The sequence below is a fragment of the Vipera ursinii genome (genome assembly GCF_947247035.1).
Source record: "Vipera ursinii genome assembly, chromosome: Z".
In the NCBI taxonomy this organism is placed as follows: Eukaryota; Metazoa; Chordata; class Lepidosauria; order Squamata; family Viperidae; genus Vipera; species Vipera ursinii.
In genome coordinates, this window is record NC_139517.1 from 17,995,531 (window position 1) to 18,021,236 (window position 25,706).

Here is a 25,706-nt window from a genome sequence, read left to right on the forward strand (position 1 = left end):
CAAATAGATGGGGAAGAAATGGAGGTAGTGACAGATTTTATTTTCCTGGGCTCCAAGATCACTGCAGATGGGGACTGTAGCCAAGAAATTAAAAGACGCTTGCTCCTGGGAGGAAAGTCATGGCAAATCTAGACAGCACACTAAAAAGCAGAGACATTACCCTGTCAACAAAAGTGCGTATAGTCAAGGCTATGGTCTTCCCAGTTGCAATGTATGGCAGTAAAAGCTGGACCATAAGAAAGGCTGAGCGCCAAAGAATTGAAGCCTTTGAACTATGGTTCTGGAGAAGACTCCTGCGAGTTCCTTGGACTGCAAGGCGATCAAACCGGTCAGTCCTAGAGGAGATCAACCCTGACTGCTCTTTAGAAGGCCAGATCCTGAAGCTAAAACTCAAATACTTTGGCCACCTAATGAGAAGGAAGGACTCACTGGAGAAGAGCCTAATGCTGGGAAAGATTGAGGGCAATAGAAGAAGGGGATGACAGAGAATGAGGTGGCTGGATGGAGTCACTGAAGCAGTAGGCGTGAGCTTAAATGGACTCCAGAAGATGGTAGAGGACAGGAAGGCCTGGAGGAAAGTTGTCCATGGGGTCGCGATGGGTTGGACACGACTTCGCAACTAACAACAACAAGAGAGTTTTTCAACCTGGGCAACTTTAAGATACGTGGACTTCAGTTCTCTGAATTCTACAGCCAGCATGAGCCAAGCCAGGAGTAGGCAACCTTGGCTTTTTTATGACTCGTGGACTTCAACTCCCAGAATTCCTGAGCCAGCCATGCTGAGGGGAAAGGGAGAGGTTTTCGAGTTGAGCCATGCTGACTCAGGAATTCTGGGAGTTGAAGTCCACGAGTCATAAAAGAGCCAAGGTTGCCTACCCCTGATCTAAGCCAATGAACAATGGTGTTTTTTTTTAACAGAATGAGGCAACACAAAATGTTTCCCGGAAAGTAGGCCCATGAGAAACGACTTATGGGTCTGAGGGACAGAGCAGAGCGAACTCCATTTCTCTCCTTGCGTTATTTCGAGGCAATACAGCAGAGTAAGAGACAGTTGGAAACTGGCAAGGGGAGAGCAAAAATGAGGAAAGGGATGGTGGCAAAGTGGCGCTAGTGATGATACAGGAAGTTGAGGAAGGAGGGGGCTATTGTGACATGATGACAAGGTGGAAGCTTATCGCAAGGAGGTGGAGGGGTTGGTGAACTGGTGTAAGGAAAACAGCCTAGTTTTAAATACCGGAAAAACCAAAGAGGTCATTGTCGATTTCAGAAAAGGCAGACACAGCCACACTTCTCTGTGCATAAATGATTCACCTGTGGAATTGGTTACCAGCATCAAATTCCTGGGTGTGCAGCTAATGAGTAGGCTGGCTTGGTCGCTCAACAGTGAAACACTGCTGAAGCGGGCACAGCAGCGCCTGCATTTTCTGCGTCGCCTGAGAAAAGCTCATCTTCCTTCCCCTGTCCTGACCACTTTCTACAGGGGGACGATCGAGAGCATCCTGTCATACAGCATCACAGTCTGGTTTGGAAGCATCACTGCTTCAGACAGGAAGGCGGTGCAGAGAGTGGTGAGGATGGCCGAAAAGATCATTGGCAGTTCCCTCCCTCCCATCCAGGACATAGCACAGAAGCGTTGCTTGAACAGGGTCCGTAATATTATCTGGGACACACCACATCCTCTTCACGACCTGTTTTCCTTGTTACCTTCTGGGAGGAGGGGGCTTCGTGGTATCCGTAGCAGAACATCCAGGTTCAGCCATAGTTTCATTCCATACAGCATTAACCTTGTGAACTCTCAACTTTCATCCTTCCGTTATATATTCAAGATGGACAGTATTTAACATTTATTTGTTATATATATGTAGGGGTGTGGGTCTATACATATGTTGTATATAGTATGGTTAGGTGTGTGTCATGTATGTGTTCCACCTTGAGAGTGGGCAACTAAATTTCATTTTTGATGTGTGCCTTTGTGTCCACAGTAAAAAAAAATGACAATAAAGGTTATCTTATCTTGTTCATCCCAAAACATGTAGGGTGGGATAACAACACTTATACTTTACCGTATACAGATAGTCCTTCACTTACAACCACAAATGGGACCAGATTTTCTGTTACTAAGCAAAGCGGCTGCTAAGTGAGTCATGCCTGATTCTATGACCTTTTTTGCCATTTAAGTGAATCTCTGCAGTTGTTAAGGGAGTCACGCCGAGGTTAATCAAATCTGCCTTTCCTCGTTGACTTTGCTTGTCAGAGAAGTGGCTTGAAAGGTCACAAGTGGCAGTCACGTGACCCAGGGAATACTGCAATTGTTGTACATACATGCTGGTTGCCAAGTGCCTGAATTCGACCATGTGACTCTGGGGATGTTGCAATGGTTGTAAGCGTGAGGACTAGTCATAAGTTACTTTCTTTGGTGCTGTTGTAACTTCGAACACTTGCTAAAGAAATGGTTCTACGTCAAGCACTACTTGTAGTGCTTTGGCATCTTTTCCATCCTTGAAATCATCCCAAGTCAGGTTGAAGAAGTCTGGGCAAAGCTTTTGACCCACTCATATTGGGCTCCTATCCGGGTAAACATGGGAAAGGAGTAGATAATTTACCATAGAACCTAACCATGCCTCAAAGTCAGCCCAACTGTCCAAGAGCTTACCTGAGATAGCAAAGCCACTGAAACCCACAGCCAGGACGAGAAAGGAAATCGCCACCCCTCTGCTGTGGGAATAACCAACTACTAAGAGCAATGTGGCTTCCATGCCAAACCCTGACGAGAAATGAGAACCACACATGTAACTATGGGTTACAAATAATGTTAGCTGTATTCAAACATCTCATGAGACTAAAACTAAAGAAATCGTGTTATGGATGTCATGGTTCCGACTAAAAAGACAGATCAAAGAACATTCAGGCATTGTTTATTCTAAAAAGTCTATAGTAATGAGAACGAAGCATCGGCACTCATGGATGGATGCCAGAATCTGAATTCTCCTCCCCTGAACACATCGTATCAAACACAATTCCCTCCCTTAGTTTAAACGTCATAAATCACATTCTCCAATTAGTTTAACATGCAAAGCTTCACTTCCTTTCTATAGCGTGCCATTCCTTATCTTATTAAAACAACCGGCTTAGCATTCTCCTCCCTCCCCACCCGGCCAGCTTCATTTAATTCAAAGCAAAACAGTTTTAAAGGAAAAGGCTGCCTCTTATATTGTCAGAGCAAAAACATCCAATGTTTGCAGCATTGACAATGGCTTAGTATGCAATATAAGAACCCAGTTTAAAACCAATAATCATCATTGGCATAAGACCAGGTGAGAGACAGGTGAGATCATCGTGGAGAAAATCTATCTGGGTGGTCTCTTAAGAGCTGACATTGACCTGATGGCACATAATCAATAAACCCAATGATAAATTCTGCACTATGCCAGTCATTTTAATACTTTGAGATTCTGAGATCATTTCAGACCATTCTGGAAGGAGGTTTTCTGAAGCTTCCCTGTAACAGTGCTCTTCAGATGAGGTGGACTACAGTTCCCAGTGTTCTCATCGGGAGGGCCATAACTATGTTGGCTGAGGATTTGAGGCATTGTAATTCCAACCCACCTGGAGGAGGATGTACCAAGTCTTGGTGTGCTTTTTTTTTTTAAAGAAAGCTGTTCTTTCACACATACGGGAGTTTGGAGGTTTCTGGCAAGTTGTCGGAGAAAATCCCCCTCAGGAAAGAACAGACAAGATGTACAAGGCCTTTCACTCTGGTTAAGCTCAGGCTGTTGGAAACCCAGCGTGGACTTCGTTAAAGCCAGATGCAAAAATGTAACAGAGATTTTATTCTGTGAGTGCTGGAAACCTATCTTTCTTCCTCATTAAAGAGGAAAACAGGATTTCTCTGAATTGTCTGCAAAGTTTTTGGGTTTGGAGGACCTGTGTTATGAATTAAAACTAAGTTATGAATTAAAACTCATAACTGCTGACCGTGGTTGATATCAGCTAGGGATGATGGGATCAGATACATAGCATCACCTTGACTCCATAGGCTGCCCCTTTGTATTTTAAGAAATACAGTGTGATCCTACAGCAGGGGTAGGCAACCTCGGCTCTTTTATGACTCATGGACTTCAACTCCCAGAATTCCTGAGTCAACTGACTCAGGAATTCTGGGAGTTGAAGTCCATGAGTCATAAAAGAGCTGAGGTTACCTATCCCTGTCCTACAGCATTCCTTCCTCTAAAGCAGGGGTCTCCAAACCTGGCAGCTTTTAAGACTTGTGGACTTCAACTCCCAGAACTGGGGAAGTCCCCAGATCTTAAAGTTGCCAATTTTGGAGACCCCTGCTTTAAAGAATTCAAGTGCCTTTTGTTGATTGCCAAATGACTCTCAGTACTCATTCTTTCGATCTGGGTATCTTATCGATCTCATTTTTCTTTTAAAAAAAGGAAAGAAAAGAGAAAGATACTCTCTAGAGCCAGGGGTAGGCAACCTTGGCTCTTTGATGACTCGTGGACTTCAACTCCCAGAATTCCTGAGCCAGCCATGCTGAGGGAAAAGAGAGGTTGCCAAGTTGAGCCGTGCTGGCTCAGGAATTCTGGGAGTTGAAGTCCACGAGTCATCAAAGAGCCAAGGTAGCCTACCCCTGGCTCTAGAGGTAGCTGCTCAATCCTAACCCTTGTCCCCACCACTTGTTGTATGACAGTGATGCCTTTCTCACTCACCCCCACAGTTCATCATCTTGCGGACATTGGTGGTAGTCATAAGTCTTCGCGAGCGCAAGAAGTCGGCAATTTGGCCTCCAATGGGTACAATGATGGTCATAACCAAGTGGGGCAAAGCAGAAAGCATCCCCACCTGTGTGTCAAAAGTGAAGAGAAACAATCAGCATCCCAGAGACCAGAAGGTACTAATTAAAAGACAGCTGAGCAAATCCAGGTATCCCTTAGAACAGCGTTCCCCAACCTTGGAGGCTGGGCGGCCCGGCTGGGGAACTCCTCACACAAAGAGAAAAGAGAAGCCTTAGGGGCGAGCCTTTCGTGCTCCTTCAGGCTTCTCTGTGCCAAAAGCTGGATGGAAGGCCCGAAGAAATCGCTCCCCCGAAGCCTTTCATCCATTTACAAAAGCTTTTGTCCCGGAGAAGAGAAACCCCTGGTTGGGGGGGGGGGCGCAGTCTCATGCTCCTTCAGACACACTGAGGCTGCCTGATGCTCCAAACGCAGATCCGGAGTCTTGCGCAGGTAGCCTTGGGTCAGTCAGCGAAGCTCAGCAGGGTGTGCTCTCCTCACTCAGCCTCTGCTCTCACTGCTCCACTTTTGGAGCTTCAGAGCATCGGTTTACCGCCCGGCTGGGCCGCTCACACAAGTGCAGCTGTGCGCGTGTACCGGCCCACCTGTTGCACGGCCCGGTTGCGAATAGGCCACGGCCCAGTAGTGGGCCACAGCCCAGGGGTTGGGGACCCCCGCCTTAGAAGATGAAAGGCCTGGAGGGAGACAGTATCTAACTCCCATTTCTTTTTCAGAAATAGATTTATGACATTATGCAATTATTATTATTTTTTTAAAAAAATAACTCCAATTCCACTTTCCAGCCGCGAAAACACGTTTTAAGAAATAATAACAATTTGGCACTTTCCCAAATCTTGCTCTATCTAAATTTTTCTAATAGTGGATATTGATTGATATGGTTTATACACTACACGCCTAAAAGGCATTATCCATGGTCTTTAATCAAAGTGTAAACCAAAATGGTTTACAGTTCTAAAATTTAGAGAGGCTCCCAGTTTCTACGGCCAATGAGGATAAGCATCTCCCTTGCAGAATATGCCCAGGTGCTGGTAATGCCTGCAGTAAAGCTATTAGTGTATCCCTGTGCACACACATAACACAAACCAGTAAAAAAAAGCCTTTTCTTACCTTACTGATTTCAAAGCCAAAGACTTCTTCAAAATAGGCTGGCTGGCTGATTAAGAGCAAATAAAATGTCCAGCTTCTGCAAAAATTGGCTACAATTATGGCATACACCGGCATGGATGTGAAGAACCGGCGCCAGGGAGCTTTGAATTTCTGCAGAGAAGGAGCAAAGACCTCTTGTTATCTGATACCTTCTAGATGGGCTGTTTTATGATTTCTATACGTTCCAGATGGGACAGTCAACAGACGTGCTCGCTGGGAATATATCCACCCAGGGTGGGAAGCCAAGAGCTGTAGGACACACTATATTAAGCAAGCAATTTAATAAATGAAGGTAAAATTGCCTGGAGCATTTTGAAGCGCCACAGAGGAGCTGGCTAACTCAGGGCTTTTCAACCTTTTCACCCATTGTACCACTTTTAGGATATGCCGACATCTGAGTACCACCAGTCGCCTAGCAAGGTATCAAAAACTTGATGACCAAGAAAAAAAAAGGGAAAAAATGATGAAGTACAGGTAGTCCTCGACTTACAACAGTTCGCTTAGTGACTGTTCGAAGTTACAATGGCACTGAAAAAAAGTCCCCCCCCCAAGCCACAGCTGAGCAAGACACCTGCCTGCCTGCCCGGCGGCGCTCTTCCTCTTGTCCCAGGTTTTCATTGTTTGTGACATTTCTGTTGAGGATTGGCAGCGGGGGTGGGGTTAGGGGGTGTTTGGTTTTTATTCCCCCCCCTCTGCTGGGTGGTTGCAGCAGGTTTTGGTCACTTCACGTGACCCTAGGACACTGTGACCGTCATAAATATGAATCAGTCGCCAAGCATCTGAATGTAAATCACAAGACCCTGGAGATGCTGCAACATTCCAGCTGATTGGTGCTTCTTCTAAGCTCAGCAGAAGCGCCAGGATCAGTGCCAAGTTCCAGCTGGAGCCCAGTGCTGATCCTGGCGCTTCCGCTGAGCCCTGACAGCCCTGCAGCTTTAGCCGTCTCTTGCTCAGGCTTGTGCGGTGCTGCCACCGGTTCAGCTCATTTCCCCCCCCCCCCTGCTACCACTTTTCTAGGATGGTCACGTACCACCTGCCAGGTGCCAACGTACCACACGTGGTACCCGTACCACTGGTTGAAAAGCCCTGAGCTAACTTACAGATATATACAAATACTGACTATCAGGGGATTCATCAGGGTGGAGCTCTCTCCGATGGTTTCCTCTATGTACTTCCTCTCTTCCTCCGTGATGGTGGGATGCTTGGCCGGACTCTCATAGGAAACCATCAGCCAGAATAAATACCAGAAAATACCAAAGCTCCCTGCAAAGACAGAAGTGCAGAATAACCGGTGAGAGGATAGAAATAGAACAGAACAGAACAGAACAGAACAGAACAGAACAGAACAGAACAGAACAGAATAGAATAGAATAGAATAGAATCTGGAAGGGACCTTGGAGGTCTTCTAGTCCAGCCCCCTGCTCAAGCAGGAGAACATCTACCATTTCAGACAAGTGACTGTCCAGTCTCCTTAAAAACCTCCAGTGATGAAGTACCCACAACTCCAGAAGGCAAGCTGTTCCACTGGTTAATTGTCCTCACTGTTAGGAATTGTCTCCTTAATTCCAGGTTGCTCTCTCTCTCAGATAATAATAATAATAATAATAATAATAATAATAATAATAATAATAATAATAATAATAATAATAATAATAATAATAATAATAATAATTAATAATAAGTTGGAAGGGACCTTGGAGGTCATCTAGTCCAACCCCCTGCTCAGGCAGGAAACCCTATACCATTTCAGACAAATGGTTTCCAACCATTGTTTCTCGTCCTGCCCTCTGGTGCTTTGGAGAATAATGTGACCCCCCTCTTCTTTGTGGCAGCCCCTCAAATACTGGAGTACTGCTATCTTGTCACCCCTATTTCCTCTTTCATCTAGACTAGCCAAACCCAAGTCCTGCAGCCATTCTTCGTATGTTTTAGTCCCAGGCCTTTGATCATCTTAGTTGCTCTTCTCTGAACTTTTGCCAAAGTCTCTCACCATCTTTTTTGTAGTATGGTGACCAATCTATGATTTTCCCCACTCTTGGGTGCACGTGCTCGTCACCGCTTTTAAGTCAGGGGATAACTAACTCAGCATGAAATTTGTGACTCTGATCGCCGATCCTTATTTGGCTTCAATTGCTTATGTTTCCCATCATTCCAGTGATCTGACTTCTTGCCAAGTTGATGGGTGGTGGCAAAATGTAACAGACCTGGATGCTTTCTGCAGACGGTGGTGGAATAAGTGGAAACATTTACAACAGATAGTCCTCAACTTACAACCACAATTAAGCCCAGTTGTTAAGCAGGTCATTATGTGACCGTGCCTGATTTTACAACCTCTTTTGTGGTGGCTGTTAAGCAAGTGCCATATTCACTAAGCCAACCCGTTGTTCACTTTGGGATTTTTTTATTTTTATTTTTTTCCAGAAACTGGAAATTAAAGCCCTTTTCCTGCAAAAAATGTTTTAAACCACGGTCACGTGACTCCGGAATTCTGCAAACGGCCATAAATGCAGGCTGGTTGCTGATTGCCCAAAATGTGGTCACATCACCTTGAGGGGGTGGGGGTGGGGGTCGAAGCTGGCCATCAGAACTTGAATTCCAGGTTGTAAGTTCCTTTTGGGGAGGGTGTCTGTCGTAACTGGCTGCTAAGCAATTAGTCATAAGTCAAGGACCACCTGTACTTTAACATCTGGATAGCACAGAAGGAGATGGCTTACGGCGATCTTATTGGGCTGGGAAGGAGATGAAAGCAATGGCACAGAGACGTGGAGGATAAAAAAAATCTGCTAAAGCATATTTGGGCTCTGGTTAAGTCCCAGTGAAGAACGGCCCAATATGGCAGCCATCGCTTTTGTGCCAGTTCACTTACCATACACGTAGAACACAGAGCTCCATCCTGAATATTGAACTAGAATCCCAGCAAGAGGCATTGCCACCACCGCCCCTGCATAAGAACCTGGAAAGTTACGTAGGAAACATTAGCTAAATATACAAGCCAGGATTCCTCATTCCCATCAGCCTTTGAACTGATGCCACAGTTTCTCTTTGATTTGAAAATGCCATTCTTAGTCGTGGTCGTGATTTTTACATGAGAGAGAAAAACAGACAATAAAACCCTACCCGCAAGAGGAACGGGAGCTAATAAATAATGGTGAAATTAAGGTGTAACTCCTGAATAATTTACCAGCAACGCTAATTGAACTGGAAAGGAAACAAGAAGGGCAGAAGCTCCAAAATAAAACTATTAATAATATTTACAGCTGCGTGAGACTATATTGTTTCCAAGTAAACCTTATAGAAATACGTTGCCTACGAATATGAGCGCTGATGGATATCATGATACTGTGCTGAATGCTTGGAGCAACCACTATTTTAATTTTATTACTAGATTATTATGGAAAACAATGCCTCAGCAACAATAAGTCAAAAATGTGAAAGCAACTTAGCAGCCATTTTTAGTGAGTTCATAAACCAGTCCTGTGATGATTCGACCCATGGGATGAGAGGGAAAACTCTAGTGAAGTGTTTTGATCTAGAGTTTTGCACAAAGGCTAGATCAGTGTTTTTCCAACTTGGCAAATGTAAGTTGTAAGTGGACTCCAACTCCCAGAATTCCTCGGCCATCATGCTGCCTGAGGAATTCTGGGAGTTGAAGTCCCTATATATCTTAAAGTTGCTAAGCTTGTAAAATATTGGGTCTCGATCAAAGATTCAACTTTCCAGAAGTCAACAACTGTCAGCTTTAAGAAACAAGGTTATCTTACCACAAAAAGCTGTTGTGGCCAGGCGGCTACGTTCCAGAGGGGGCGCCCATTTGCTCCAAATACCATGGCATGCTGGGTAGGTGACTCCCTGGAGGTGAAGGGCAGAGAATAATATAAAGAGGAAGGGCAGAAATTAGATTCATTGGTTTCTTAGCTCTTTCCCATTCAGACTGTTCTGTAAGAAAGTGATAAGATACATGGAGACGGGACAAAATTTCATAGAAGTATTAAGCCTGTCGACCCTGAGAAAGTAGATAGGATCCTGAGAGTGGTCAGTGTGATCACCTGTGCATTAGATCCATGTCCTTTAGTTGGTCAATGTCTCCCCAGGAAATCATGAGTTGGAGGGTCCAAGCAGTGGTAAATTCGTCCTTGAGAGAGATGGCTGGCTGGCTGTCCTCTTCTCGAGAAGACCTTCCAAGAAGACTGTACCATATTGGATAATTTCTGACCTGTCTCCCACTTGCCTTGGGGAAGATTGTTGAGAAGGTGGCCATTCTGAGGCTTCAGAAAACTCTGGAGGAAGTGGATATCTGGATCTGCTTCTGAATCAAGGCAGAGTACCAAATTGGCACTGATCTCCCATGATAATCTAGGAAAAGACTGGGATGGGAGGTGGGGGAAGGATCCATTCTGGACCTCCCTGATCTCTGAGTGGCCTTTGATAGCATCAATAAATTGCATCCTTCTAAACTGGCTTAGGTTATTGGGAGAGTTACTTCCCCCAAGTCTGGGATTGTTCGGACGACCAGCCTGTCTTTTGAAAGGCTCTAAAGATTTGGCTTTTCTCTCAGGAGCCTTGTGGGGTCGTTTTAATTATTCTGGTTGTGGGACTGTGAGAAGTTGGCTCCTATGTGAGATGGCTTATTTTTTTATTTCTCTTAAAGTTGCCCTGAGTTTCTAATTAGACAGCTATAGAAAAATAAAATAAAACAAAATAATAAAATAATAATGAAATGAAATGAAATGAAATGAAATAAAATAAAATAATAAAATGACTGAATAGGGCAAGCCCAACTCTGCTTGCTAAGATGAAGAACAAGTACTAATTAAGAAAGTTCTAGAGTGTGCAGAAATGGATAGATTGGCTTTAAAGATTAAAGAGAAAAAAGACTCAGTGTACTTTAGAACATGGGATAATTTCTATCAATGGCTAGAAAAATGAGTCAGAGAGAAAGGAACGTGGTATGTAATTTTGAATATATATTAGCAAGAAGAAGGCTATTGAGTGATTAATTAACATATTGTTTATGATAATTAACTATATCTATTATTGTTAGTTAAATACATGTATCCAGACATTATGCTGTTTGCTAAATATTGAAAATGTTATTTACAAAACACCCAACCCTAACCCTAACCCCAACTCTAATCCCGACCCCACCTTATACCCTAACCCTATAAAAATTAATAAATTCTATATATAAATCTAGATAGCACACTAAAATGCAGAGACATTGCCCTGTCAACAAAAGTGCGTATAGTCAAGGCTATGGTCTTCCCAGTTGCAATGTATGGCAGTGAAAGTTGGACCATAAGAAAGGCTGAGCGCCAAAGAATTGAGGCCTTTGAACTATGGTGCTGGAGAAGACTCCTGCGAGTCCCTTGGACTGCAAGGCGATCAAACCGGTCAGTCCTAGAGGAGATCAACCCTGACTGCTCTTTAGAAGGCCAGATCCTGAAGCTAAAACTAAAATACTTTGGCCACCTAATGAGAAGGAAGGACTCACTGGAGAAGAGCCTCATGCTGGGAAAGATTGAGGGCAAGAGAAGAAAGGGACGACAGAGAATGAGGTGGCTGGATGGAGTCACTGAAGCAGTAGGCATAAGCTTAAATGAACTCCAGAAGATGGTAGAGGACAGGAAGGCCTGGAGGAACGTTGTCCATAGGGTTGCGATGGGTCGGACACGACTTCGCAGCTAACAACAAAAACAACAACAATATATAAAGAACAATGGAATCTTTCTCCCATTCCAAGTATGGATCTCTCTGAAGTGAATCTCTTTTCAACTCTGAGTTGAGAACATATTAGATGTGAGAACAGAATCTAAAGTATGCCTACAAGCAGCCAACCAATTCAGGGGCTTATGACAGGCCATTTAGCATTCAGAGCTGTGTCTTCCAACTTCACTCTTCTGTCCCCTCTATCTGTCACCTCTAGACAATCTGATGATTGGGCTGATCCTACAGCTGAGATATCAATCAGCCTTCTTCAGTTTGTTGCCCCTTGGTTGTCTTGATCTTCACTTTCCATAGCGCTTGCTTGGCATGGACTTTTGTCATGGTGGCAGGCTATAAGCCCAACACATCAGGCTGAGGAAAACTGATAAAAATACAAGAAGCAAGCACCTTGTATGGAGCTGCTGTAAGGGAATATTATTGTTAGGCAGATCAAGAACCTCTTTGTAGGGCAAAACAGGATTTATCCCATTGAGGGCAATAGCACGGCATGATTTGATGTTTTTCTTACACCTGTAGATAACTGTTTAGATGTTGATACTTTTAGCCAATTGAATATCTCTCAATGTTTATTACTGTTAGCAATAAAAGTGCTCACGACCAATGTTTATTTTTATTGGATTCTTGCAATACCCTGGAGATTCAGCCAGGCTTTATTTACTGTAAAGTGGAAGAAGCTCACAGAATCACAGAATTGTGGGGTTGAAAGAAAGAACAAGGGTCATCTTTTAATCCAGATATGTCAAACTCGCGACGTCACGTGACGTCATGCAACGTATTGGGACGGTATTGCCATTGCTGGCAATGGGGTGGGTGCGGCTTCCACATGATGCATCCGGCCCGCGGGCCGGCAGTTTGACACCCCTGTGAAGAGGAACACTTAGGGATATTGGGAAAGCTTATCTTCTGCAACTCCTATCCATTCCCATGTCAACTTTGTGGCTACAAAAGCAAAATAAGAGCCTTGGTGGAGCAGTGGGCTAATGCCTCCTTAAATAACACCAGCTGCCTGCAATTATTGCAGGTTCGCATCCCACCAGGCTCAAGGTTGACTCAGCCTTCCATCCTTCTGAGGTAGGTAAATTGAGGACCCAGATTGTTGGGGGCAATAAGCTGACTTTGTAATAATGCTGCTTGGGGGGGCGAAAGCCCTAATAAGCAGGCATATACATAGAATGAAGGCTATTGCTAAGCACATTTGATTTGTGCTTAGATTGTAAGCCACCCTGAGTCTTCGGAGAAGGGCGGGATATAAATGGGATTAAAATAAAATAAAAAAAAATAAACATGTGAAGCGATCAGCCTTACCTCAACAAGCCCTTGTAGGATCCTCACAAACATCACACAGCCAAAATGGACCCGAGCAGCTGAGGGAATCAGCATGTTCAAAGTAGAGGTTGCCACAATGGCAAAGCCAAAAACCCTACAACCAGTAGAAGAGGGTGTTAGCAGAAGTAGTAGCTAACAGCATTGTTTACTTTGTGCATGGAATTTCTATTGCATCGTTCTCCTATGAAAGTGTTTAGAGTGGCTCTTTTCACTAATCATCTAATCAGTAAAACCCAAAATCAAAGTTTCATTTTTTCCCACTCCAAGCACAAAGTCCAGAAGCGATTTCCAAGTAGAAACAAAAGTACTTATATATTTTTTCCTTTAATCAAAGCAGTCAACCACCTGTATGATTCAAATTGGCATCTTTAGAAAAGAACATGCAGCTTGAATCATAACTGTTCAACTATAATCTTGGTCTGGGTCTATACGCTCAGATCAACTGAGACCCAATTTAATGGCATTTTCAAGAGTTGCTGGTCTCTTAACTTTCATTAGCCCAGACAGGATGGCCAATGGTGATGAGTAGCAGAAGACCAAGACACCAACATTTTGATGGCCGAAGATTCCCTAGCTCAGGGGTCCCCAACCTCCAGTCCGTGGACCAGTACTGGGCCATGGCATGCCAGCAACTGGGGTGCACAAACAAGCAAAGTCCCATCCACAGGATGCAGGCAGCACACAAAACCACGCCCCCTCCGGTCTGCGGAAAAACCTCTCTCCACGGAACTGGTCCCTGGTGCCCAAAAGGTTGGAGACCTCTGCCCTAGCTGATCTACACACAAACATATATTCTACTTTCCCCCTCAAAACATTTACCTGTTAGCTGCAAATTTCTGTGCTATGAACCCCCCTGGGATCTGAGTGACGATGTAACCCCAGAAGAATGACCCGTGGATCATGCCTACTGTCTCTGGATCCCAGTTGAACTCAGCTTTCTAAGCAGGAAAGGATAAGAAACAAAAGACAGGGGGACACATGAGTAGGCATTTCCTGATTGGAAGCACCTATAATACCTCCTAGATAGGACTTGGAGCAACTTGGAGAAATGCAACTGAGACAGTTTATCGCATTCTGCAGAAAAGAAAAAAGGAAGAGAAAGACTTGCAGAAAATCATTTCAGGTAAATGAAATTGTACGTGGACCATTTTAAGTCCAGCAGTTCAACTTATTTACAGTACGTGCACAGCTGACAGCACATATTAACCTGAACGGAGGCTGAAAAGAGTGCTTTTGAGAATGTGAAGAGTGCTTTCCTCTGAGACCTGACACCAGAACGCCCAGGCTTAGGGAAAACCCGTAAGTGATAGTCAGCAGTGGTGGGATTCAAATATGCGAACCACCGGGTCTCTGCGTGGATGCCGCTTCCGGAAGTCCATTCTGGGCCTGGACAACAAAAAAATTAGCTACCGGTTCTGCCAAAGTGGTGCGAACCGGCTGAATCCCACCACTGATTGGCAGGTTTTTTTTCCTCTCTTCCTGATGTTTATTTTTAGAAATGAAGCATCTGTTAAGAAGTGTGTACATTTTGTTTCCTATGTGAGTGGTGGCTTGTATTTTTATAAACTCAGGCTTCTCGGACTTCTAGAGCTTCGTCTTCGTCTGTTGAGCCGATGCATCCTGCAGAATTCTAAAAAAGGTGCAGAATGTCTGTTTGAGATGAATGCCTCCCTACAAAAAACAAGAAACAACAACAACAAAAAACCCTGAACCAAAACACAAGTTACTTTCCATTAACGGAGGACGGAAACAGCCTCACCTTCACAATGACTTTATCCCCTTCGTAGACGGTGTTATTATTAACCATGCTGACAATGGCCACGCCCAGGTTGCATCGGATGCCAAAGCTGATGCAGAAACCCAGACCGCAGAGGATGGCAATGATGTAACGGCGAGGCAGGCCAAAGCAGGTGCAGTCTATGACGGGCTGGGTCTTCTCGGTCACTGCAACAGGCCGCCCCTCTTCTGTCAGCTCGATGATCTCCCCGCCGGGCTGCTTCCGTTCTAGAATTCTGGGGGTGGAGACGGCAGGCAGGGTGGGAACAAAAAATGGGTGTATGTGACAGAATTAGCCGTTTGATGTAGTGGTAAAGGTGATGGGCTGAACCCCAGGAAATCAGGACTTCTAGTCTTCACTTAAGCCTGAAGGCTGGTGACTGCTTTTGGGCCAGTGGCAGTGATTCACTTAACAACCACCTTGCCCTAGCAACCAAAATTTTGGTCCCAATTGTGGTCCTAGGTCAAGGACTTACCTGTATTATTTTCAATGAAAAATCTAGACAGATTTGATTCGATTAGAATAGCATAAAGCTGGAAAGGACCGTGGAGGTCTTCTAGTCCAGCCCCCTCTTGCTCAAGCAGGAGGACCTATACCAGGGGTAGGCAACCTCGGCTCTTTTATGACTCATGGACTTCAACTCTCAGAATTCCTGAGTCAGCTATGCTGACTCAGGAATTCTGGGAGTTGAAGTCCATGAGTCATAAAAGAGCCAAAGTTGCCTACCCCTGACCTATACCATCTCAGACAAGTGACTGTCTAGCCTCTCCAGTGATGGAGTGCCCACAATTTCTGGAGGCAAGCTGTTCCACTGGTTAATTGTCCTCACTGTTAGGAAGTTTCTTCTCAATTCCAGATTGCTTCTCTCTCTTTGATCAGTTTCCAACCATTGTTTCTTGTCCTGCCCTTTGGTGCTTTGGAAAGTAACGTGCTCTTCTTTGTGGCAGCCTGTCAAATACTGGAATTCTACTATCATGTCTCCCATATTTCTTCTTTTCTTTAGACTAGCCTGTTATGTATTGGGCTTGTGCTGTTACCCCACGTGCGTTGCTGGAGGAGCTAACAGCTCTCCAGCAACCCAGACAGGCCATCTCCGGTCCTGCAATTGGTCAACCCAAGGTGGCAAGCATGGGTTCAAACCTATTGGATGCCGCCTAGGGGTTAAACTATATATTATGGCTGGTTGCAGCCCAAGCTTCAGTACAGTTCCAGCAAGAATAAAAGTGTCAGTTATTCTGTACTCAGCCTCGTGTCATGATTCCTGCTCTCCAGAGCCCACAACTTAACATAGCCAAATCCAAGTTCAGCAGCTGTTCTTTGTATGTTTTAGTCTCCAGGCCTTTAATCATCCAGGTTGGTCTTCTCTGAACTTTTTCCAGACTCTCAACATCTTTTTTGTGACCAAAATTGGCTGCAGTATTCCAGGTGTGGTCTTACTAGGGTTTTTATAAAGCAGTACTAATACTTTGTGTGGTCTTGATTCTATGCCTCTGTTTATACAACCCAGGATTGTATTAGCTTTTTTGGCTGCTGCTGAAAACTGCTGGCTCATGGTTAAGTGATCGTCCACTAGGACTCCCAAGGTCCCTCTCACAGTTACTGTTTTTAAGCCAGGTCTTGCCCAGTCTGTACTTGTATCTTTGATTTTTATTAAAAAGGTAAAGGTAAAGGTTCCCCTGCACATGCGTGCTAGTCGTTTCCGACTCTAGGGGCCGGTGCTCATCTCTGTTTCAAAGCTGAAGAGCCAGCACTTGTCTGAGGACGTGTCCGTGGTCATGTGGCCGGCATGACTGGACGCCAAAGGCGCATGGAACGCTGTTACCTTCCCACCGTAGTGGTCCCTATTTTTCTACTTGCATTTTTATGTGCTTTCGAACTGCTAGGTTGGCAGAAGCTGGGACGAGTAACAGGCGCTCACTCTGTTACGCGGCACTCGGGATTCAACCCGCCAAACTGCCGACCTTCTGATCGACAAGCTCAGCGTCCTAAACCACTGAGCCACCGCATCCCCTGATTTTTCTTACCTAAATGTAAAACTTTGCTTTTCTCCATGTTGAAACTCATTTTGTTGGATAGGACCCATTGTTCAAGTTTGTCAAGATCTTTTTGGATCCTGAGTTTGTCTTCTGGGGTGTTGGCAGTTTAGTGTCATCTGCAAATTTGAGGAGCTCCCCTTCAATTCCCTCATCTAAGTCATTTATGAAAATATTGAATAATACTGGGCCTGAGACAGAACCTTGTGGTACCCCACTGCTTAATTTTCTCCCTGTGGATGTGGTGCCAGTATGACAGTACTCTTCTTCAGATTCAGTGTTAAAGACGAATTTCTTGTCAGGGATGATATAAAAATACAGGTATTATAGCAGAAGGCTCATATTTAACATATAATAAGGTTGCCCAGGCATTCTTCATTAAAGCCTCCATCTCTGGGCTGCAGAGACCCACATGACTGTTAGATGGCAGCAAAGGAGTTCCGTATTTTTCTGGCCTTATTCTTTTTATTTTATCTATTTCTTGAAAAATCACTTCATTAACTGATTCTAAGGCATACAGCTGGATGCAACTGCACAACCAAAGTCCTGTCTTTTTTTTAACACACATTGTGCATTGCAACACACACAAAAACATGGAGGGCTTCCATCATGCAGGTGTGGCCTCCATCTACTTCTTGTCATTTGATCTCTCTCTCTCTCTCTCTCTCTCTCTCTCTCTCTCTCTCTCTCTCTCTCTCTCTCTCTCTCTCTCTCTCTCTCTCTCTCTCTCTCTCTCTCTCTCTCTCAAACTTCCTGCAATATAGCTATGTGTTTTACAAGTTTCTATTTTTTTTTACCAAGTAAGGAATTATATTTTGACCTTCTTCCCTTGCAAATACAAGGGAAGGCAGAGATTCAATTTATGCCTTCCTGGTGCTCATCAGAATTCACTGACTCTTGTGAGTTGGTGAGCAACAAAATAGAGAAAAGCTCAATTGCTTTCATATATGCAAAATAAGAGATTTATCTTGGATAATACCAGACATAAAATCAATAAAACGAAATCAATAATGTAGGGAAGAGCACTGTTTCGTGACTGGCAGATGCACTTAGCATGGGAAGAGGTCCTACCACAGGAGGCAGGCTAATGATGCCAGGAGGGTTGGACTGTCCCATAACTATAGGGAAGGGGATATACACGGGCAGGTCAGTATATTTCCTTTCCTAGGGAAAATGTGGTACAGTTATTTTAGAAAAACAAAAACCCTAAACTAAATCTATTTTTGGTCTTGGCAACTTTCATGTACGTCTTATCTCCGATGGGCAAGAAAGCCTCTCATCAAGGAACTAATCCAGGAGAGAAGCAACCTAGAACTGAGGAGAAATCTCCTGACAATTAGAACAATTTAATCTGTGGAACGACTTGCCTCCAGAAGTTGTGGGTGCTCTGACACTGAAGGTTTTTAAGAAAAGATTAGACAGCCATTTTGTCTGAAATGGTGTAGGGGGCTTCCTGCCTGAACTGGGAGTTGGGCTAGAAGGCCTCCAAGGTCCCTTCCTTCTGTTATCCCGTTATCAATTTTTAGCAGTACTAGGGGTACTACCAAGTTTGGGGGTGGTGGTCTTCTGGTGGCCCTGGGACTGCCTTACAGGCCCATCCTGGTCTAATGAATGGAAAGGGGAGTTTGGCCTACTTCCCAACCTGTACTGAAGAATTAATGGACTCTGCTTCACTTGAAAGCAGAGTGACCTGTAACTAGGCGGCTGCGAGAAGGAATTGCAAAAGTTCTTCTCTCCTGCCAAGGATTGTAGAGAAGCTTGGAGCCCTCCCAAGTCCTTGTCCGTCACCAGCCTCTTCCTGCTCTTCCATACCGTCTTGTCAGCCTGGTGGAGAGGCGGGTGCAACCCACGCAGAAGCTGTTCTGAGCAGAGCCGATGCAGATGGGCTGCGAGCTCCGTCTCGGCTCCAGGCCCAAGTATTCTTTCTCTTGCTTAGCAACCAAGGAACACGGTCCTTCTTCCCAATCCTGCTTTTCCTGACCCTCTCTTCCCTCATCCCCAAATCCTCCCTGCCTTTCTTCTAAGTCTTCCGTACCTTTCCAGCCTTCGTCTGCCTCACAGGACTGCAACGGTAACGTTTCCGGTTCTGGCGCCAAGGAAATTTTCTACATCTATCTGAAACTCCCCAGTGCTTATGAGACCAGATGGACAGAATGGCCCGCGTTCATTTTCTCAACCTTAAATTCATTGCATTCCATTTCTGCCTGGTTTTTTTTCCCTATCCTTTTCCTTTGGGCTGCCCCTACCCCCCCAAATCGTACATATTTCCCTGTGCCTTTTTCTCATTATTTATTTTATTTATTTTATTTTTATTACATTTATATCCCGCCTTTCTCCGAAGACTCAGGGTGGCTTACAACTTAGCAGTAGCTTGTATTGTATTGTATTTTTGTATCCTGCCTACCAATTTTCTTGGTATGGTCATATACTATGTGGTTGAATACAAATGCATTTTAATGCCGTGTTTGCAAATATATGCATCGTTTCCCTACATTTAAGGCACATTCTGCATGCCTTAAAAAAGTAAGAACACTATTGCAGAATTCAGAGAGGTGTGAATATCAAAGAACAACTGTATTTTTGTCTCACTCAGGAAGTGCTAATTTGGTACGTTTAGTAAAATTCCACCTCCGTTTCTACTTCTGGCCTCTATTTCTATCATTCTCTGTTCCTTTCATTAGTTGCTGAATTATTTATTAAACCTGTGAAACTAGTTGAGATGCATCAAATACTAGTGCAAAAGAAATGGGACATGGGATTTGTGGATTTATAAAACACCCCTTTGCCTTTCCAGATTTTTAACTCTGAACTCTTAGTTGAAATTTCCAGGTACATGCAGTACACTTGCCATCAATACAGGTGGTCCTCAGCCTACGACAGCAACTGATCCCAAAATTTCTGTTGCTAAGCGAGGCAGTTGTAAAGTGAATCTTGCTCCATTTTACAACCTTTCTTGCCACACTTGTTACACGAATCACTGCAGGTGTTCAATTAGTAACATGGTTGAGTGAATCTGGCTTCCCCATTGACTTTGCTTGTTAGAAGGTCGCAAAAGGGGATCACACAATCCCAGGATACTGCAATTTTCATAAATATTGAGTCAATTGCCAAGGGTCTGAAATTTGATCACATGGGATTCTGGGATTCTGCAATGGTTGTTTGTGTAAAAACAGCCATAAATCACTTTTTCCAGTACCGTTGTAACTTTGGTCACTAAGTGGGCTGTTTAAATCGAGGACCACCTATATATATAAAAAATGGAGACCTTTATAGAGATTGGACTGCGAATCTCAGAATTCCAAGCTGTGATGGCCAATGGCGATGCATCCTGTTTCTAAGGTCTGACATCACTCTTCTACTCCCACCCCCTAGAAGAGAATCTGTTCACGGATTGGCTGAGTTGACTACACTGGGAGAAATACCAGTGGCACTGTAATTTTTTCCACAGATAACACAACCACTCGTTTTATGAATTTCTCTCCCATATCTTTCAACAAAAGTCAAACACACAAAACTTAACCCATGAATTCCTGTCAGTACGGTATAATGGTACCTCTCTACTTTTCTAAAAATTAGGGGAGCATACCTGAACAAAGTACATTCTACCTAGGTCTAAAAAAATGCCACTTGAACATTTCGCTGCGCTGTTTTTCTAAGAAATTATGATTGTAGCTGTTTGTTGTCCTACACAAAAGCAATGCAGAGCTTTTGTAAGGAATTTTGAAAAATATGGGTGGTCTTTGCTGCCTTTAATTTCTGGCTGTGGTCAAAAAGGCTATTTGACATGGATACAAAATACTGGACATTATTTTATTCAATACTTTTTTGGGAAAATATTGATTTCCCAATATTTTTATATATTGATTAATATTATAGAGATGCGCAGGATGTTATAATAATCAATGTTATATTCCTGTTTCAATGTTTATCTATAAACTATGAACTTGGGGGGGGGGATTTCAGAGGACCTGTTGAAGAATTGATATGTTATATAAGACAACCATAAGTCAACTTATTGCTCACTCCAGCAGTTCGATCCTGACCGGCTCAAGGTTGACTCAGCCTTCCATCCTTTCGAGGTCGGTAAAATGAGGACGCAGATTGTTGTGGGTAATATGCTGACTCTGTAAAATGTTTTGAGAGTGCTGCGAAGAATTGTGAAGCGGTATATAAGTTTAAATGCTATTGCTGTTGCTAAATCTGAAGATTTTCTTTTTTTTTTGGGAATAGCTGCTATCCTCTCCTTGCCAGCAAATTGTCACTGTTACTTCCCCTTTAATCAATCTGTCTTAGGTAGAAAGGACCTAACCTTGAACAAATTGTAACAAAGGCAAATTTTGCATTAAAATTCTTAGGAAGGAGCCCTGTTCAAAAAGTCTCTCTCTTGGTGGAATAACGAGGAAAATACTACTTTAATGCTGACACAGCTGGCAAAAACTTAAGGCTGTCTCAGTCATGAACGAGATGTGAGAGAAAGGCAAAGATGCGGTGAAGAAAAAAAAAATATTTGTACCATAATTAAGTGGAACTGAGGGAAAAAAAACCATATTATTTTCTCCCTTTTTCCGATGCCACCCAAGAGCAACCTCAAGCTGTGCACAGTACAGGTAGCCCTCTAATTACAACCATTTGTTTAACAACCATTCATAGATACGACGGCACTGAAAAAAGTGATTTGTGACCAGTCCTTGAAGTTATGACTGTCACAATTTGTGGGTGCTTGCCTTCAGAAGTCGTGGGTGCTTCATCACTGGGGTTTTTTAAGAAGAGACTGGACAGTCACTTGTCTGAAATGGTATAGGGCAAGGGTGTCAAACTCAATTTCATTGAGGGCCGCATCAGCATTGCGGTTGCCCTCAGGGGGCCAGGTGGGTATGGCCAGGGTGGGCGTGGCCTACTGGGTAGGCGTGGCCAGCTCTACATCGTTCATATCAAGGGTGCCTATGGGGGCCTGGGCAGGAGTGGGACGGATCTGAGGGTCGCTGGCAGGAGGAGGGTCTCTGGGCCAGGGCCAAGGCAGTGGGGGCCGTTCCCTCACTGTTTCCAGGGTGGCTTCGCGGGCCGCATGAAACCACTTTGCGGGCCGGATCCGGCCCCCGGGCCTTGTGTTTGACATGTCTGGTATAGGGTCTCCTGCTTGAGCAGGGGGTTGGACTAGAAGACCTCCCAAGGTCCCTTCCAGCTCTATTCTGATTGGTTATTGGTTATTCCTTTCGCAAGACTCCCCCAGGGCCATGTGATCGAAATCCAGGCATTTGGCAACTGACCTGTACTTACAATGGTTGCAGCATCCCGAGGTCACTTGATGGCCATTCAAAACCTTCTTAGGGTCCCTCTGACAAGCAAAGTTAATGTCGGAAGCCAGATTAGCTTAGCAACCATGACCAAAAAAAAAAAAAAAGAAGGATCGTAAAATCAGGTGCAGCTCCCTTAACAACTGCATCACTTGGCAATGGAAGTTCCTGTCCCAATTGTAGTTGTAACTCGAGGCCTACCTATAAAATCTATTTGGTTTTTGACAACCATTACCTTGAGGGAAACCGAGTTACTGCAGAACCTCGATACGGAGGCCATCAGGAGTGACCACAGATCTGGTCCAAAAGATCAAGATGATGGCTCTGACAGTACAATCAATGTTGTGCCTGTTTTTTTTTATGAGCATTGCACAAACCACGTGCAAAGAGAGAGAGAGAGAGGGAGGGAGAAGACTTTTAATTGCCACCATCTTGACTTTTTTGACCACTGCTTACATACAGCTATGGAGGCAACAGAGACAGGAGGAGGAGGCAAGAGTTTTCAATTGAATGAGTGGTTCACCCACTCAAGGATGGGTAGAAAGTGCTTCAATTCAGCCGTGTACAAATGCCCTGAGAGCTGTTCTCTAAAAAACTTTATTTAGCCTGCGTTTCAACAGATCGGGGTAAAGGAGGAAGAGCCCATGAAGATGGTGGATAAAGCCTGGTAGACAGATTCACCCCATTTGTTTTTGCACTGCCACAGGATTATTGGCTGTCACCCAAGAGGGAGGGCAGCCAAACTGGAAGGCTCAACCAGTCCCTTCACTTATCCACATACTTCCCCAGACAAATCAGGACAGCACCAATTGGCAGTGAGTCAGAACATAGGTAAGACAGGTAGGGTAGAGGCTGGCAGTAGACAGAACAAGTCTCATGCTGGGATATTCTCAGTCATTTCAGAGATGGGTATACAGGATTTTAACCAAGAAGAGTTGTGGACATTTACTGCATGGACAGGTTGGTTGTCCCAAAGCTGCTTTTTCAAGAGGCAACTGGACTTCCTTGTTTTTCTCTGAAGACATTTCGCTTCTCATCCAAGAAGCTTCTCCAGCTTTGATTGGATGGTGGGGAAATGGAAGGATTTATACTCCTTGCAGAGAGCTGGTCATTTGCATTCTTCTGGAGAGTCACTGAGGCCACTTGGAGGTTTATCTGTGTCCTCAAGGCCGCCTGAGTGACGCAAATGGGCGTGGAGCCCTCTTGGAGCTGATGAAAGGACGGTGTTGTAGACTGGAGATAGATGATGTCGTATCTGTTGAGAGAGGGCTATTGGTGAGAAGCGAAACCTCTTCAAAGAAAAACAAGGAAGTCCAGTCGCCTCTTGAAAAAACACCTTTGAGATAACCACGACCTGGATGACTGAGAATCTCCATGGACAACCAGGTTGGTTGTGGCAGACCCTGGCAGGTCCTTCAGATGCTAATCCCTGGCGCTGGGCTCAAGTGAACTTTTAAAATGCTCATATTCCAGGATTCCAGTATTTTCCTCCATATTTCTTTCTGCCTGTCCCGAGGAAGATTTACTTCTGCTGGCTGGGCTCTATTCTCTGCCCTTTGCAAAAGAGCATGCTGCCTACCTCCGGATTTTGCACAACTCTGGATATGATCCCTTGTGCTGACGTCAGCTCTAGGTGGTGGAGCCGGCTGGCAGCTTAGGAGGAACGGTTTTAAATATCCCTGGCTGTGCTGTCCTCTGCCAGCAGCTTTGCCGTGACCTTGAATAGTACCATAAGCTTCTCAGACTGTAGGATCTTGCTTCTCTTCCGCCTTATAATATCCAGTCTAGGCACTAGATACTAACCACAGGGGAGAGCAGAAACAATCACAGAGGCTGAGTATTTCTATAATCATCCAGAAGATCCAGCACAGACTGGCAATACTTGATTTTCAGGGTGGTTTCCTCGAAAGTAAATCTTACGAATTTTGATGGATTGTCCTCCAGAGACAATCTCAGAATTCCTACTACAGCTTCAGCCACAATAGCTTTGATGCTGCTCAGGCCTTTTATGAACTCATCAAATCTTTTCTTATCTAGTGACCTCCAGAAGTTCTGGACCTAAGGATCCAAATGTATCCCAGATGCACCAGGCTGGGGAAAACACATCCATGTTTGTCCATTTAACTGACGTCTTTATGTCTAACAATCAAAAGACCCTCAAAGAAATAACTCAAAACGTTCGTCGCTAACGTTTCACACAGGAAAGGTGGGATATTAGTCTGTGGTTTTGAACTTCAAGGCAATGCTGTAAGTTGGTATCTTATTGAATGTTCTCCAAAGTGCTAATTTGCTTCTAGTGGGTCTAGAGAGGGTTCGGATACAAGCATTTCCTATTCTGCTATGTACAAAAACTTCATCTTCCTATAAAAGTCGGCATGCCCAACCAAAGAAGCTAGCACGACAGGGAGTCCTCAACTCACAACCACAATTGGGACCAGAATTTACATGGTTAAGCAAGGCAGCTACTGAGTTGTGCCTGATTTTTATGACCCTTTTTGCCATGCCTATGAAGAGTCTCAGTCATCCAGGTCATGGTTGTCCCAAAGGTGTTTTTTTCAAGAGGCAACTGGGCTTTGTTTTTCCTTGAAGACTTTTCACTTCTCACCCAAGAAGCTTCTTCAGTTCTGTCTGAATAGGGGCATCCAAATGTTGACCACGTAACTGTGGGATGCTGTGTCAGTCATAAATGTGAGGGCTGGCTGTAATTCTCTTTTCCCTCCCCAAAGCTGTTGTAGTTTTGAATGACTATGAATACTAAATGAATGGTTGCAACTGGAGAATAAGAGTAAGATAGTCTTTATTGTCATTTTTTACTGTGGGCACAACGGCACACATCAAAAATGAAATTTAGTTGCCCGCTCTCAACCGCATTGTTACCAACTTAACCACTGCATTGATTCAGTTAACAACTATGGCAAGAAAGGTCATAAAATGGGGGCAAAATTTCCTTAACAACCGGCTTGCTTAGCAACAGAAATCTGGGGCTCAAATGTGCCTGTCAGACAAGGACTACCTATATTTGAAAACCTCTATTGACCGAAGGAACAATAGGTGTGAAAGTCAACAACTACGGTCCCATCTAGTGATGACTTCAGGATACAGATGCTGTAGCTTGTACAATAAGAGGAATAAATAGTTGTTGTTGTTAGTTGCGAAGTTGTGTCTGACCCATCATGACCCCATGGACTACGTTCCTCCAGGCCTTCCTGTCCTCTACCATCTTCTGGAGTCCATTTAGGCTCACGCCTACTGCTTCAGTGACTCCATCCAGCCACCTCATTCTCTGTCGTCCCCTTCTTCTCTTGCCCTCAACCTTTCCCAGCATTAGGCTCTTCTCCAGTGAGTCCTTCCTTCTCATTAGGTGGCCAAAGTATTTGAGTTTCAACTTCAGGATCTGGCCTTCTAAAGAGCAATCAGGGTTGATCTCTTCTAGGACTGACCTGTTTGATAGCCTTGCAGTCCAAGGGACTCGCAGGAGTCTTCTCCAGCACCATAGTTCAAAGGCCTCAATTCTTTGGTGCTCAGCCTTTCTTATGGTCCAACTTTCACTGCCATACATTGCAACAGGGAAGACCATGGCCTTGACTATACGCACTTTTGTTGGCAGGGA

General features: G+C 44.3%; 1 protein-coding gene across 1 annotated transcript in view; it reads right to left on the minus strand.

Annotated features, from left to right (window-relative positions):
- Positions 1-25,706, minus strand: part of SLC17A7 (solute carrier family 17 member 7) — a gene marked incomplete at its 3' end in the record, with an annotated part of 57,501 nt that overhangs the window by 4,921 nt on the left and 26,874 nt on the right. Inside the window, exons 2-10 of the mRNA XM_083376585.1 lie at positions 14,752-15,004; positions 13,812-13,930; positions 12,972-13,086; positions 9,704-9,791; positions 8,809-8,895; positions 7,063-7,205; positions 5,904-6,053; positions 4,713-4,845; positions 2,654-2,764 (exon numbers count right to left, since the gene is read on the minus strand). Coding sequence (XP_083232711.1) covers positions 2,654-2,764; positions 4,713-4,845; positions 5,904-6,053; positions 7,063-7,205; positions 8,809-8,895; positions 9,704-9,791; positions 12,972-13,086; positions 13,812-13,930; positions 14,752-15,004 — 1,199 coding nt within the window. The remainder of the gene's footprint in view (positions 1-2,653; positions 2,765-4,712; positions 4,846-5,903; positions 6,054-7,062; positions 7,206-8,808; positions 8,896-9,703; positions 9,792-12,971; positions 13,087-13,811; positions 13,931-14,751; positions 15,005-25,706) is intronic.